Genomic DNA, 13,454 nt, shown 5'->3' with positions numbered 1-13,454 from the left:
TGGGCTGTCTGCCGAGACAAAAAAAGTGGCCTCTATAGAAAGGTGGCCGTTGCAGAGAGGTGGCGGTTAGTGGAGGTTCCACTGTATATTGTCTGGGATATTGTAGAGACTATTAATCCCTGTATTTCCTTCTATTAAACTCTGGCAATGACACTATTTTCATTTACTTTAAGGAATAAAAGATCAGGTTTGATTTGCTCTGATATTGAGCCAGAAAACCCAAAAGTCAATACAACAGAGATAAAGTTTCACGAGCTTTATCCCGAGAGTCACGCTACCTAAAATTTTAGCGTGTTTTTTTTAAATGCTCCGATGAAACAGCCACGCGTCTGAATTCATCCCCTTATTATGAATTTTTATTAATTACTAATACATTATTTGTTTATTTATTTTTTCCTTCTTTTTTCTCATCTACTAGTCAGTATCAGTCGAAACCGTTTTTGCGTGACTGAACTGCGTTACACCGGAAGTGTGAGTGATGTCTCGTTGAACATGAAAACGGAACATGGAGCTTCGTGTTTCAGATATTTAGGGCAATCGGGTGAAGACACTTTGAGCGGGAACCGAGAAAACCGTTTTTTCCCTGACTAGGCGCGGCGGAAGCAATTTATACTTCGGATTTACTGATTTACCGACTAGTTTCGCGGCTGGTGTAATTTTTACGAGGCAAGAAACTCAAGAAAATCGACGATTTTGGTTAAAAAGAAGTCACACTGGAGATTTGCGTTACAGTTCAAAATGGCTCGTCGTTTCAATTCAAACAGATGAAGCGAACCAAGAAGGTCTTTGTGGCGGAAAGCTGTAGATTTATATCACCGTTAAGCTGGAATTTTGTGGATGTTTCTTTGGATATTTTCCACCAGTATAGGAAGCAGCTAGCCTTGCAAATTTCGCGCAAGTGACTTGCATATTTCTTTCCAACGGACAAGCCACTGAGGGCGGGAGATATGAATTCTTCGCCGTCTATCGGTGCGTCCATTGGGTTAGGGATTTTAGTTTTCCTCCTTACTCTTGCTATTGTGGGAATTGTTTTCCTCCGACGATATCTGAAGACGCTGAACGGTCCAAAACCATCTCGGAAGCTTGGAACCTGCATCACTTCAAAAGAGCCACCGGGATTCGTCATCCCTCCGTACACTTTGATTACGGAAGAAAGCGATGGAGGTGAAACTATGAGTGAATATGGTGAAAATATTGAAGAGGATACAGCAAAGCTCTCCCCTCCTTCGTTCAGACGAGCTCTCTCGATGCCATCGGGTCCAATGGGAAATAAGCAAGGAGTTTCTCGTTGTGAGGAAGGCGAATCAGGGACAGCAGGGATTTCAACAAAGGAGTTTCGACCTCAGTATAGGAGAGCTGTATCTCAATTCGTTCCTCAATCTGCTCAAATGAAGAGGGAGTCGGCAAGGAAGGTGTCGGCTGCACCATATGGAAAGCTGGAACTCTCGTTACAATTTGTGACTGCCAAAAATTTGCTGATCGTTCAGGTGAGTTTGCATGCTTATTTATTTTATTTTTCATCGTTTAGAAGTTTGATAACCACTTTCAAACCGAGTAGTAAAGAAATACGCTACGGTACATTGGAGGATCCATTTTGAAACAATGTTAATCCTTCTCAGTTTTATTTATTCATTTTAATTTTTTATGCGCTGTAAAAATTTATTTTTAGTTTAAATATTGTGAGTTTGACCCTTGCACAGTATTTGATCCTTGCCAAAAACGAAATGTTTGTTCCCTCAAGGTCAACAAGACCAGAGTAGATATGATCCTGTTTGCACAGTCGGAGTCGTTCCTCAAAAGCACACTCAGCAGCTAGATTACGAGTAGTCCCTCTCTCTCTCAGTCCGTCGTGCGTGACGGTTTTCTTAGTAGTACGCGTCACGAACGGACCAAGCGAAAGAGGGACTACTCGTAGTCTGACTGAAGCGTGTTCTTTTTGGATGGTAGAAGTTGTTGGGGGCGGGGGGGAAGGGGGGCGGCTGGAGGGATTAAAATCTTACTTCTCCTCTCACCTAGTCTCCTACGCAGACGCTCTTTGTGCTCGTCATGTAATCTTTCTCCCCCACGTTCTTGGGGTAGCCCAAAGAGCGCCTTCGTAGGAGGCTACCTCTCACAAGGCCCTTCCTTCCTGACTCCTAGAAAAAAGTACAGCTCTTTCGTTTTCAATTTAAGAAATCATTGCTTCGTCAAAGAGGAGACCCTTACAGAAGAGACAAGGCTAATTGAAAAACAGCTCCTCACGGCTCACAGAGTTTCTTGCCTCCTCTCTAACCACCGATCCCCCTCCCCACCCCCGCTACTTCCCACACCCTGTTCTCAATGTTGACGTTACAGTGATTCTGTAAATTCTTTAGGGATATCAGGGAAATAAAAGGACAGAACAACAATTGTTATTAACATTTTCGCAGGTGAATGGCGCTTTTGATTTGCCTCAAGTGCGTCTATCCGGGATCTCCACCCCGTACGTCCGTGTACATTTGTTACCAGGGCAACGGCACAAGGACACCAGGTCCAACTTCTTGAATCTTGGAACAAACCGGATTTGCATGTTCGATCAAATCACTTTAGAAGAAGCACAAAGGTAAGATATTCTTTCTCAGATTAAATCCGAAAAATAATGTCGGGTTCGGTCGAGACTTCCTTTCTTGCTTGGCTCCAGTTTCTCCAATCTTGTCTCCCAGAGGATGTCACTTATTTTTTTGTCAGCCCCAAGAAGTCGAGGCCTCTGGGAGAAACTGGAACGTGAGCTAGCATCAGCTACAACTCTTTCTACAGATGTACGTTTTTAAACTTGAACAGATGCAAACAATAAAACCGAAACCGGAATTTTCTGGTTTTGCCCAGAGCATCTCACGCTTGGCCGCCGCTGAACGAAAACGCGCGAGTTCTCTCCCAGGCAGACGCTCCTTGCACTCGTCACACAATCTTTCCTCTGACCATTGGCAAGGGGATGGGGGGAGACTACGTGACGAGCCATCAGAGCGTCTGTATAGGAAGCTATTGTTTAACACTTGTGTTTGCCAAAACCTACCCTTTGCTGGTCCCAGAGGTTTTCTTTCTTTCTTTTTTCTTCTCCTGTCACGAAAAACGATATCTGAAAACAATACAAACGTTTAGTACCAGTCAATCAGTACATTTAAATAACTCTCCTCCACAGCTTCATACTCGTTCCTTGATCTAAATATTCGGAGTTTACTGTTTTTTCCAAGGTAACTGAAAGAAGAGAGAATCTTGTTTTTAACTTTGGTAGAAATTTCTCCTTTCTTTGTTCTTCTTCTTTTTTTTGTTTTTTTTGTTGTTGTTGTTGTTGTTTTTGTTTTTTTGTTTTTTGTTTTTTTTTGTGAAATTTAGTACAGCGACTTCACCTGCAATTTTAAAATTATCATTGTGTAATTTCATGTTCCGTAGTTCTACCCTAAAGTTTGTGGTCCTTGACTATGACAAGTTTTCGCGGAGTGAGTTTATTGCCGAGGTAATGTTGTCACTTCTCGATGTAGACTTGGCAGAAGGAACAACAATGTCACTCCACTTGAACTCCAAAACAATCTCTGAGGTAAGTATATTGTATAACGCAAAATACCCTGTCACGCTTGTTAGCAGGCTCGATTACCAGCCGCTGTTCGGAAAAGAAGCCCGCGCTCCTCGGAGGATCTTCGGGAACCGGACCTTAGAGGGCTGCGGAAGTCGAGCCTGCAATCTTGCACAGAATAAAATATGAAATAAAACCACCCCTTTTCCCGAATCAATGATGAACTCCCGCTACAACCCAAACGGGCCATTTTTTTTCCATCATTGAAATGGGGGGAGGAGTTGTCTTAATTTTTCATTTATTTTGTCCAAGGTTTGTTTGCTGTGATTGATTGCATCATATTTCTCATCACAATATTTAGTTCTGAGTCATAGTAGGTTTGACGGGCATGCGAGTTTCCCTTTTCCACACTTGCAGTGCGACCACTGTTGCCATGGAAAGAGCTTGAAAATCAGTCGTGAATCACAAAGTGGAGCAGCGGATTGAATTTCATTTCGAAGTTTAAACGCTAAATTGCGCTGAAAAACGTATTTTCTCAAACAAAAAATTCTGGAATTTTTATTTATTTATTTATTTTTTTGCTCAATTCTACAAGATGATTGGGTCCCTGGTCTCAGAAGTTGTATCACAATACAATGAATGACTTAGACTGGTAATGGTAAGACCTTTTTTAATATTCCACCACCAGCTTAAGACCAATAGGACCCAGGTTATTGCACGCGTTTACTTTAGATATTCTGTTAATAGAGAAGAACCTCTTGCCACCCTTGTTCCATTTTGTTATGCTCTTATTTGTTTGTTTCAGTCAGATGACCGAGGTTCGTTGACGCTATCGTTGTGTCAGCAGCCTACGGCTGGTCATTTACACGTCATCATTATGAAAGCAACTGGACTCCCTCCCCCCAAGTCTGACGCACCTGGAGGCCTTGGTAAATAGCTTTTTACTTTCAACGTTTCAGCTTATGATACTTTCAGTTATAATTTTCATTACCTAGATAAATGGCCTCTCCGCATAAAGGCCCAGCATAGTCAATCGAACGTTCGGAAATCGAACTCAATGAGGACTCAGTCTGTGGACTGAGTTCGATTGAGTTCGGAAGACGTCAAAATGTGGTAAGATCATCGGTGACATACTCGGCTATTCGCATTGTTTACGTTTTTATTTGTTCTTACTACATTTTGACGTCGTCTGTGATCAATTACTGAACAGACGTGCGGTAACATGGAATCTATTTGTTAAACCTACTATTTCCAGTATCTATCAATACGTTCAAACACTAAGTAGAAATGTTCTCTTATGAATGTACTGAAACCAAGATCACATTTAGCCAATCATAACGTACCCAGAAATGGTAAGCAGCCAATCAGAGCTCACAATCCAGTTGAACCCTGCAGCCGATGGAAAGCCTGGGCAAAAAGCGCGGGAAAAGTTGCGAACCCAGGGCTCGGAAAAAACTTAAATTCTAGCTTGCCCTTCGGACAAGCAGCTCTCAAATTTTGTTCGCCCTCGGCAAGTCTTAGTTTACATTTAGTTGGCAGGCGACTTTCCCAGACCTTTGGTCAGGGGCCAAGTAAGAATAAAAAGTTATTTGCCCTGTAGGAAAATCTACTTGTCCCGAACGACCGGACAGTACCTTTTTCTAAGGCTGGAATCCAATTGTAGCTACATCGTTGTTGATCACAGATCATCAAATCACCACTTGACGCACTAATATTCCTTATGTCTTTGGTAGATACCTACGTAAAAGTTCTTTACTACGTCCAGGGAAAAGTGATAGAGCGCAAAAAGACCAAGGTGGTCAAGAAATCAACGTCACCAGTTTTCAACGAAGCCTTCGTCTTCGAAATACGCGAAGAAGACTTGAAGCGTACCAGTATTATGTGTGAAGTGTATAGAGGAGATACAGTGTTGAAAACAGAAAGGATCGGTCATATTACTGTAGGCTTGGAATCGTTTTCCACAGAAGTACGGCACTGGAATGACATGATTATGTCGCCGCTAAAGAGAATCACAGAAACTCATTTATTACATGCTTAGAGACAACATAGCCCCGTCCACACTACACCGGAGAAATTTGAAAACGCAGCTTTATTTCTACGGTTAGGCCTACCGTCCACACTAATCCTTCACGAAAACGGAGCTTTTCGGAAACGCTCTTCAAACCGGGGGAATTTGAAAACGTCGACTTTGCGTTTTAGTGTGGACCGAAGACATTTTGAAATCGGAGATTTCCGAAAACGATGACGTCACGATAATCACGTGATTTCCCTGACCGAGTTTTCCTCAAACACAAATCCAAAATGACCAGTGATTTTTGCGTTTTTCAAATTTCTCCGGCGTTGTGTTGACGTGGCCATAGTATGCGCCGCTTGTCGCTTCAAACAGTCTGGTATTGCGTCATCAGAATTGATGATTGACATCACCATGGAAACTAAACAAAAGCAGCACGATTCGATAATGATTTCTAACTGGACTTTATTGTTCCTTGGTCTTATACGGTTTTAACTAAAGTAATTTAAGTCTATTCAATATGCGTTTTCTAAAAACTATGTAAATGATTTCGTATTAAGTATAAAAATTTGGAAAATTTTCCAATAGGGTTTTTTAGTATTTATTTTTGTTATGTAATTATAAAAGTAATGTAATTCTTAGAAGGGATTTCCAAAACATTGATTAACTGATATTCCAAGATTGTGGCTTAAAATTTCGATCTTCTACAATAGGTTTTCATTGACAACGAGTCATATTCTTTATGATTCAAATAAAATAAAAATATTTCTTCTAAAACTAATTTTTTTCAGTGTTTGATTTTTTATTATGTAATCCTTAGTTACGATCTTTGTTGACCGTTTTTAAATTTTATTTTTAAAAAATATATATTTATATTACCGTCTAGCTTGGCATCAAAGACCATTCTTTTGTAAGCTGACCGTTCAGTAATGATTCGATTTAGCGCCGGGACGCTAATTTACTTTTTGTGACTCAAGGGAGGGCGGTTATTGCAGAGGGACACGCACTTATTGGTAACGGTGCACTAAAATATTTTTGAGCATAGATATCTGAACGTGGTACAATACTTAAATGAAAAACGACAGATACTTAAACTCAAGGACTGTTAGAACACGAACTCTGATGGTCATGATGTTCAATATCACGTTCAGAAGAAAAAGCAGATACTTTCGATATAGGGGCGCTTATTAAAATTTAATGGAAATTACTTGGTAGATAGGGGGTGCATGTTATTAAAAGGAGGGCGCTAAATCGAATCATTACGGTAAAAGTGTAGGCCAAACATTGTCCTAATTTGGTGATTAGAAGTAGTCGCCAAGGTCAACCCCCCCCCCCCCCCCCACCACCCCGTTCAGTGATGGGGACTTTGTCAAAGAGAGTGTGTTAGAGCCTTTAATCCTAAGTGGCGAGCACAGGAAAACAGACGCAGCTGTGGGAAGCCGGCAAATGATGATGCAGTCACTCCAGTGAAAGCCCGCCAAAACAGGACGCAGTGACTCGGGTGAAAGTGCAGCAAAACCGTGTATCCCGTGGTAACTACATAATATTTCATTATCTTCAAAATCTACTGATAATATATCTACCTACCAGGCGCCGCGTAAAACGGCTATTAGTTTCATTGATTATCAATTCAAATACATAATTCAATTTTTTACTATGCAACAGTGGTACCATACATGTCTATATTGAGTGTACCTCAGTATACTAATCATATCACAGAAGTACCATTCATAGACATTGTGCTGACGTTACCATTGGGAAACACCGCTGTCTGCCAATTATTAGGCGAGCTTACAGCAGTCGTGGTAATGACCAGTAATTCATTCAAAGCACTTTCCACCGTGTTTCCCAAACCAATTGGCGGAAAGAAGAGTCCTTCCACCGTCACAGGGCGAATCAACCTCAGCGAGGGTAGTCTGAGTAGGAGTTTGCCAAACCGCGTTGGCTGGTTAGGGTACTGGGTTCGAATATAATCCTCCAATGCACATTGGGTTCGTTCCTGAAGGCCTTCCACATGAGAACAGTTGGCGAGTCCTTGAGAATCTTAAAAAGATCAAGAGGTAAAGGTAAAGTCTGCATACGAGCCAAGTGGCCCATCAGGTCGGCGCTTATCAACGGTTTCTGTAGAATGAACTCCCCCCTGGATGGGATGCTAGTCCATTGCAGGGTTACCCCCAGCATTAAATTCGCCGGTACTCATTTATACACCTGGGTGGAGAGAGGCACTATGATAGTAAAGTGTCTTGCCCAAGAGCACAACACAATGTCCCCGGTCAGGGCTCCAACCCGGACTGCTCGATCCGTAGACGAGCGCGCTAACTATGAGGCCAGTGCGCTTCCCACGGAAGAGATCAGCAAGGTTATACAATATTAAACAGCCAAATTAAGGAAATAACTTGTCACTTTGCTTAAACATAATTTCACTGATATCCACAACCGGTCAAAACCAAGCACGTAAATAGTTTTGATTATTACCTATCGTACCTTGGCGCGCGGTCAACGAAGTGACATTAAGGACGAGCCCAGGACACTCTCAATGGTGTCTCTCTCTAAAAGGGAGCATAGATAAAGCGCTCGCGCGTAGTCCTTATCAAAACAATAAGAAAAATAAGAAACCACTATCCACCTGGATTAAAAAGAATGATGGCCTTGAGACAACAGAACTCAGCAGAGTCTATATGCAGATTCTTGAGCTTTTCAACTTGTTCCTCGAATAATCTGAGATTTTCTGCTGAATCGAAAGCCATTGATCCATTGCTGTTAACTGCTAATAGATCAGTGCTTGACGGAGGTGTCAGTGCGCTTATGGTCAGTGGTTGCGCCATGTGAAACGGCGAACAGTGCTGGGCAGCGTTTAATATGAACAGTTCACTCCAACACGAGCGTAGTAAGATTGACTGGTCAGGTAGTGTAAACTCTGAGAAAAATGGAATATTCTTCGCCCATTCTGCGATGGAAACCAATAGTCTTGCAGCCAGTTCAGAAGCGCTCTCCAGTCCCGCAATGTTAGCGGGAATCCCGAGGGACTGTTGGTAACGCGCGATCGTATCGGCGCGGAGTAAAAGTGTGATGTAACTTGAATAGAAGGACTGAGGATTGCGCATGTCCGCTAGACCCATTTGGAGAGAACTTGCAGCGTCGGATTGCGTTGTGGAGATGCGACCTTTCTGGACAGCTATTTACAAAAGAAAAACACATTCGATATAATCGAGAATACCTGACCGGTTAGGGCTTGGAGGCGAGGCATGGAGGTGGGGATGGGGAGGAGTGGGGCGGGAAGTTTCTCTTTTCCGTTCATTCCTTGTCGCAAGCAGCTATCATTACAACCACGCTTCAACAGATATCATTATTCTCAGTGATACAAAAGCAGCTCTTTCCTTATTTTATACCAGAAAAGAGCTAATAGTCTTTACGAGTTGTAGAAGAATAACGATTCAAAGAACTTCCCTGATTAGGACACAGAGAATAGATATTCTGGATGTTGTATCATCTTCACTGACACTTTTAATTATTTTTATATCCTTGCATAAGCGAGCGTGGAGGACATCCAATCTTTGAGAAAATGAACGCCAAACTAGAGTCACCTTAAAGCTTTATCATTGCTATATAGTCCCAGGGAACAAACGCTAATGAGGCCCTGCTTGTTTCTTAATCGTACTCAACCGAAATTGGAGAAGAAAACTCTCTGACGGACAAGATCTAGCTTCCTTGTTAGTACATACATACCATCCTTTCTCATGCCAACTTTCATACACTTCTTCAGCCTGCAGTACTGACAGTGATTTCTGTGTTGGATATCCACCGGACAATTCTTGAACCCCCTGCACGTGTACGAAAGATTTCGTCGAATGCTTCGTTTGAAGAAACTCTTACAGCCTTCACAAGTAAAAACACCGTAATGCTTTCCAGAAGATTTATCGCCGCAAACGACGCATTCGACAGACGGTTTGGGCGTTCTTGAGCCTTCGTCGTTTTCCGAACAGTCTTCTGGCGAATAAAACTCATTTTCAAGAAGAACGGGCGAGTCGCTGTTTGTGTTCCTAAATTGAGAGCAAGAGCTTGGCGGTTGTGGCAAGCCGGCCAAAGCATTTATGTTCACGTCAAGAGCTGATGTCGCCTCATCGGTAAAAGAGTTCATAATAAACTTGAACTAGGGGTTACAGAACCGCCAACTGGAGGGGTTGGTCCCTCACTTAATACAAACATGAATGTCTATTGTTGGACCATAAAGGGGAATAGCAAGTTAAGAACAAAAGCAATTAGTCACCTTTGTGTAAATTATACAATATTTACGAGGCTACCCGTTATAGCTAACATAGTTAATGTTCTGTCGGAAGGTTGAAAACAGCTTTAGCCGTCAGTGTAAAATTAAATTAATATAGACGAAAAGCTCTGCGAACGTATTGGAGAAAATACAATCTATTTTTCAGAAAATGTGCTTCTTCATTTTGTTTAGCGTTAGAATACTTTTTCCGAATAAGTACTCGGCTAGAGAACTTCAAATTTGAAAATTTCGATAATCCGACGAGAAGAAAATGTGTTTCGTCTATCGCCAAAAAGCTGAGATACAAAGAAGCTTGCGAAAACTGTACAAAATTTGTTCAGCACACCGTATTCACAGGAGTCAAGAAGGAAGGTCTCCACTTATTTCAGTAGTCAAGTGAAGTCAAATTTTTAGGACCAAAGGGCAACATTAACTAAAACCCACCGCTCATAACAAAGTTAATAGTATTCTTAACATATACTTATTAGTCAACTTCGCAAGACCTTCTTGAGATTGATAAAATAACTTGTCAAATCTTTTATATTTTCTCGAATCCGAGATCAAAAAGACAATTTTTCTTGTTTACAAAGGAAAAAGGTATCGATGATTCCCGGCTTTCCATGTAGGTGTACTTGATTCAAAGTAAAAAATACTGGTACCTAAATATTTAATGGCTTCTAAACAATTTGTAAGCGGCTGAGGGTAAATTGAGCAAATCTCTGTTGAACGAAAGCTCGTAAAAGAAGTTGACAGATATGTCAGTACTATTATCTATAGTAGAAATATTACAACGGCTGTGAAAAGATTTAGTGTAAGTTATGACATAGTTAGTTTCGCTCACCCACCGGTTATGTTAGAATGGATTGGTTCTGTTTTGTTTCGTCGTTTTGATTACGCGCGCTGAACCGTGAAAATTTGTAATTTAGAAGAAAGAAGCTGTGTTCATCTATTCATTTGGCGTTCGTCTAGAGTTACAGTTTTCCAAGGATACAAAGGACATGAAAAAATATATCGTCTAAATCTTTGTCTATGGGAAAGCTTGCACATGAAATACCTAAACCTCAAATAAAAAACTAAAATAAAGCCGACCATAAACATAGTGTAGTGAAGTCTAACCCGGCCTATTGAAGCATGTGACTGGATTATAAAAGGTTTCATTGTGGTTTTGTTTTCAATAAAGGTGTATGTCTTTCTGGTGGCATGCTTGTTTGATTTCTCCTTGTCTTAAGAATTGTTTTAGTCGGGTTATATAATGAATTTTGACTTCGTCGACTTTGAACAATAGAGTCTATCTAAACATTCACAGAAACAAAGTCGAAATAAACTTCACATGAAAGAACATGGTTCAGTTTGAGAGCAATTGCAACTTAATCGAAATTCCCTTAAGTCTACAACATCAGAAGCTCAGTTTTTTTTTTTGTCTTTTTTTTAGGTTTTTTTCTTTCAGGGGAGCGGGCTGTACTATGCGGACGCGAGGAAAATTGAAGAACTACAGAAAAGCCACGAAGCAATGAATAACAATTTTTCAGTACAGAATCACTTTAATTAGTGGAAGATCCTTATGGTGAGATTTAAATCATTTTCCTAATGACCCCAGTAGCGGATCGAAAATAGCAGCGGTCTGGTTTTAACAGCAAAATACAAATAAGTTCTTTCTTCCTCCGTACCTGTTTGAGAATTGTTTTATGCATTTAATCAGCTTCCGTCGATTTCAGGAGAATTTTTTTTAACTCGACTCGGTCACCAACTATCTTTATTTTATGATTTTTCAAAATTACTTGAAAGCCTCATTGTAAAAATGAGCACATGGTGTCTTGTCAAAGAATCGGGTATCGTCGTCATACCCCGGAAGACTAGGTCCGCTGAGCGTGCGCACATATCGTGGATAAGTAACTTCACCTACATGTAGTTTTTCACCTACAGATGACGCGACATCTGTAGGTGAAAAACATATGGCTACACAAATAAACAAGCAATTTTGACTCCAAACTTACAAAAGCAATGATAGCGCTTACTCGCTAAATAGACTTAACATTTTCATTAAAAGTGTAAGTTTATGGAAATTTTGTTCTTGCACAAAAACTGTACCCGTAATCGAGAGAATATTTTGACTTCTTTCCCGAGTTTTTACGCTAAATTCAACGGAGTTTGTTCTCTCCTTTTTTTAGCACAGTATCTCCTTCAGAGTACTTTTTACCACAGCCCGAACATTCTTTAGCCGCCAAGAAAACAGCAACGGGTTCAGTGAGGAGTTTATGAAAGCAATTGTCCAGGAAACTTCGAAAGCAAACTTAGCTGCTATCGGAGCATCCATTCCGCCCTGCATACAGAAGTTGATTGCCGTGATCATGTACGGCACATAACACACAAGACAAACTACATAGACGTAGAAAATGTTAACAAAGGAACGTCTAAAACCAGCTGTTGTGATGTTTTTAGGTGAAACGTTTTGAAAAGCGGTTAGTTGATTCCAAACTTGAAGCTGATGGCGTCTGACGACTCGGTAGATTTTGAAATACAGCACAGCGTTTACGAGGAGACACAGAAATGACGAGGGAGCAGCGATAAGTTCAAAAGAACCTGGCTGCCAAGCACCGAGGGAAGAAGCAATTAAGCAAGGAAAACATATAAGGAGAACGATGTAGTATCTTACTCTACGTACGGTCACTATTGCATAGTATCTCAAATGAAGGAACACGGCGAGATATCTGTCCACGATCAAACAGGACACGATCATAAATGATACCGCACATAACAGACTGGAGACAAACATGCTTGCTTTACCAAGGAATCCAACCATTGTCGGCGTTTGACTCGTGTGCTGGTGAAACTTCCATGCCATGTAGACCGGCTGTGCAATCAACGCAACACAGAGGTCAGATATCGCCAGGCCGATCAAGAAAACATTTGATGGTGATAACAGAGACGGTGTCCGTGCGAAAGCCACTAGTATGAGAAAATTTCCAATGGAGGCAACCAAACAGAAGGGAAGGTTGAAAGCTGCATTAATCAGGAAAGGAACAGTAGTAACATTCATTCTGTATGGAAATCTCCAGAAGATAATATTAATATATATATCTGGAGTTTTAACCTCTTCGAAATCAAGTCTTCCGCTGTGAACGAAGACAAGAAATAGGTCTACACATCCAAATACAAATAAAATAAGTTATGGTATGAGCAGAGCTTAATAAAACGTGATCGATGCAAATCACAATGCAAGTCGTCAATGGCTCTTTAATTAAGTCAGATGAAATTTAATTTAACTTGTTTGATTACACTCTATCCCTTTAAACAATAACCGGTTTTTTTGTTTCACTTCCATCTGATTGCCTTTCCACACAATGCTGGTTATCAAAATTTTGCCCCTTGGAAGAAGTAATGTAGCAATATTGTTTACCTTTCCTGAGTAGTTATCGACTCTGGCCTATTCAAGAAAAAGCAATATTCCATAAATTAAATGAATTTTCTTGGTCTTGTCTGTGTGATTCTCATAATTAATTTCTTTCCCTTGGTCTCTCCAGTGAACCAAAACTAGAAAGTAATATTTCAAGAGAAACAACAGACATGTCGACAAAGCTTTTGGAAACAAAAGACATTTTCATTTTTCACTCCAGTTTTAGACTTTCACAGAACTTGATTGTTTGAAACGA

The 13,454-nt window shown here is 40.8% G+C and overlaps 2 protein-coding genes across 2 annotated transcripts; one reads left to right on the top strand and one right to left on the bottom strand.

Annotated features, from left to right (window-relative positions):
- Window positions 1-443: 443 nt before the first annotated feature.
- LOC110059000 (synaptotagmin-7-like) lies at window positions 444-6,313 on the top strand. The gene is made up of 5 exons (XM_089295530.1): window positions 444-1,487; window positions 2,409-2,581; window positions 3,409-3,553; window positions 4,335-4,458; window positions 5,263-6,313. Exons 1-5 carry the CDS (start codon window positions 948-950, stop codon window positions 5,565-5,567), a joined length of 1,287 nt encoding a protein of 428 aa, XP_089151656.1. The 5' UTR covers window positions 444-947; the 3' UTR covers window positions 5,568-6,313.
- A 580-nt stretch (window positions 6,314-6,893) lies between these two features.
- Window positions 6,894-13,006, bottom strand: LOC110059233 (nuclear receptor subfamily 2 group F member 1-B-like). The gene is made up of 3 exons (XM_020765938.2): window positions 9,267-13,006; window positions 8,167-8,715; window positions 6,894-7,583 (listed from the first exon to the last, which is right to left on the bottom strand). Exons 1-3 carry the CDS (start codon window positions 9,676-9,678, stop codon window positions 7,249-7,251), a joined length of 1,296 nt encoding a protein of 431 aa, XP_020621597.2. The 5' UTR covers window positions 9,679-13,006; the 3' UTR covers window positions 6,894-7,248.
- Window positions 13,007-13,454: the final 448 nt, after the last annotated feature.

This window comes from Orbicella faveolata, unplaced genomic scaffold, assembly GCF_042242905.1.
Source record: "Orbicella faveolata isolate gen_17 unplaced genomic scaffold, um_ofav_v1 contig_26, whole genome shotgun sequence".
Taxonomy (NCBI): Eukaryota; Metazoa; Cnidaria; class Anthozoa; order Scleractinia; family Merulinidae; genus Orbicella; species Orbicella faveolata.
This window is presented reverse-complemented; position numbering and strand designations above follow the sequence as displayed.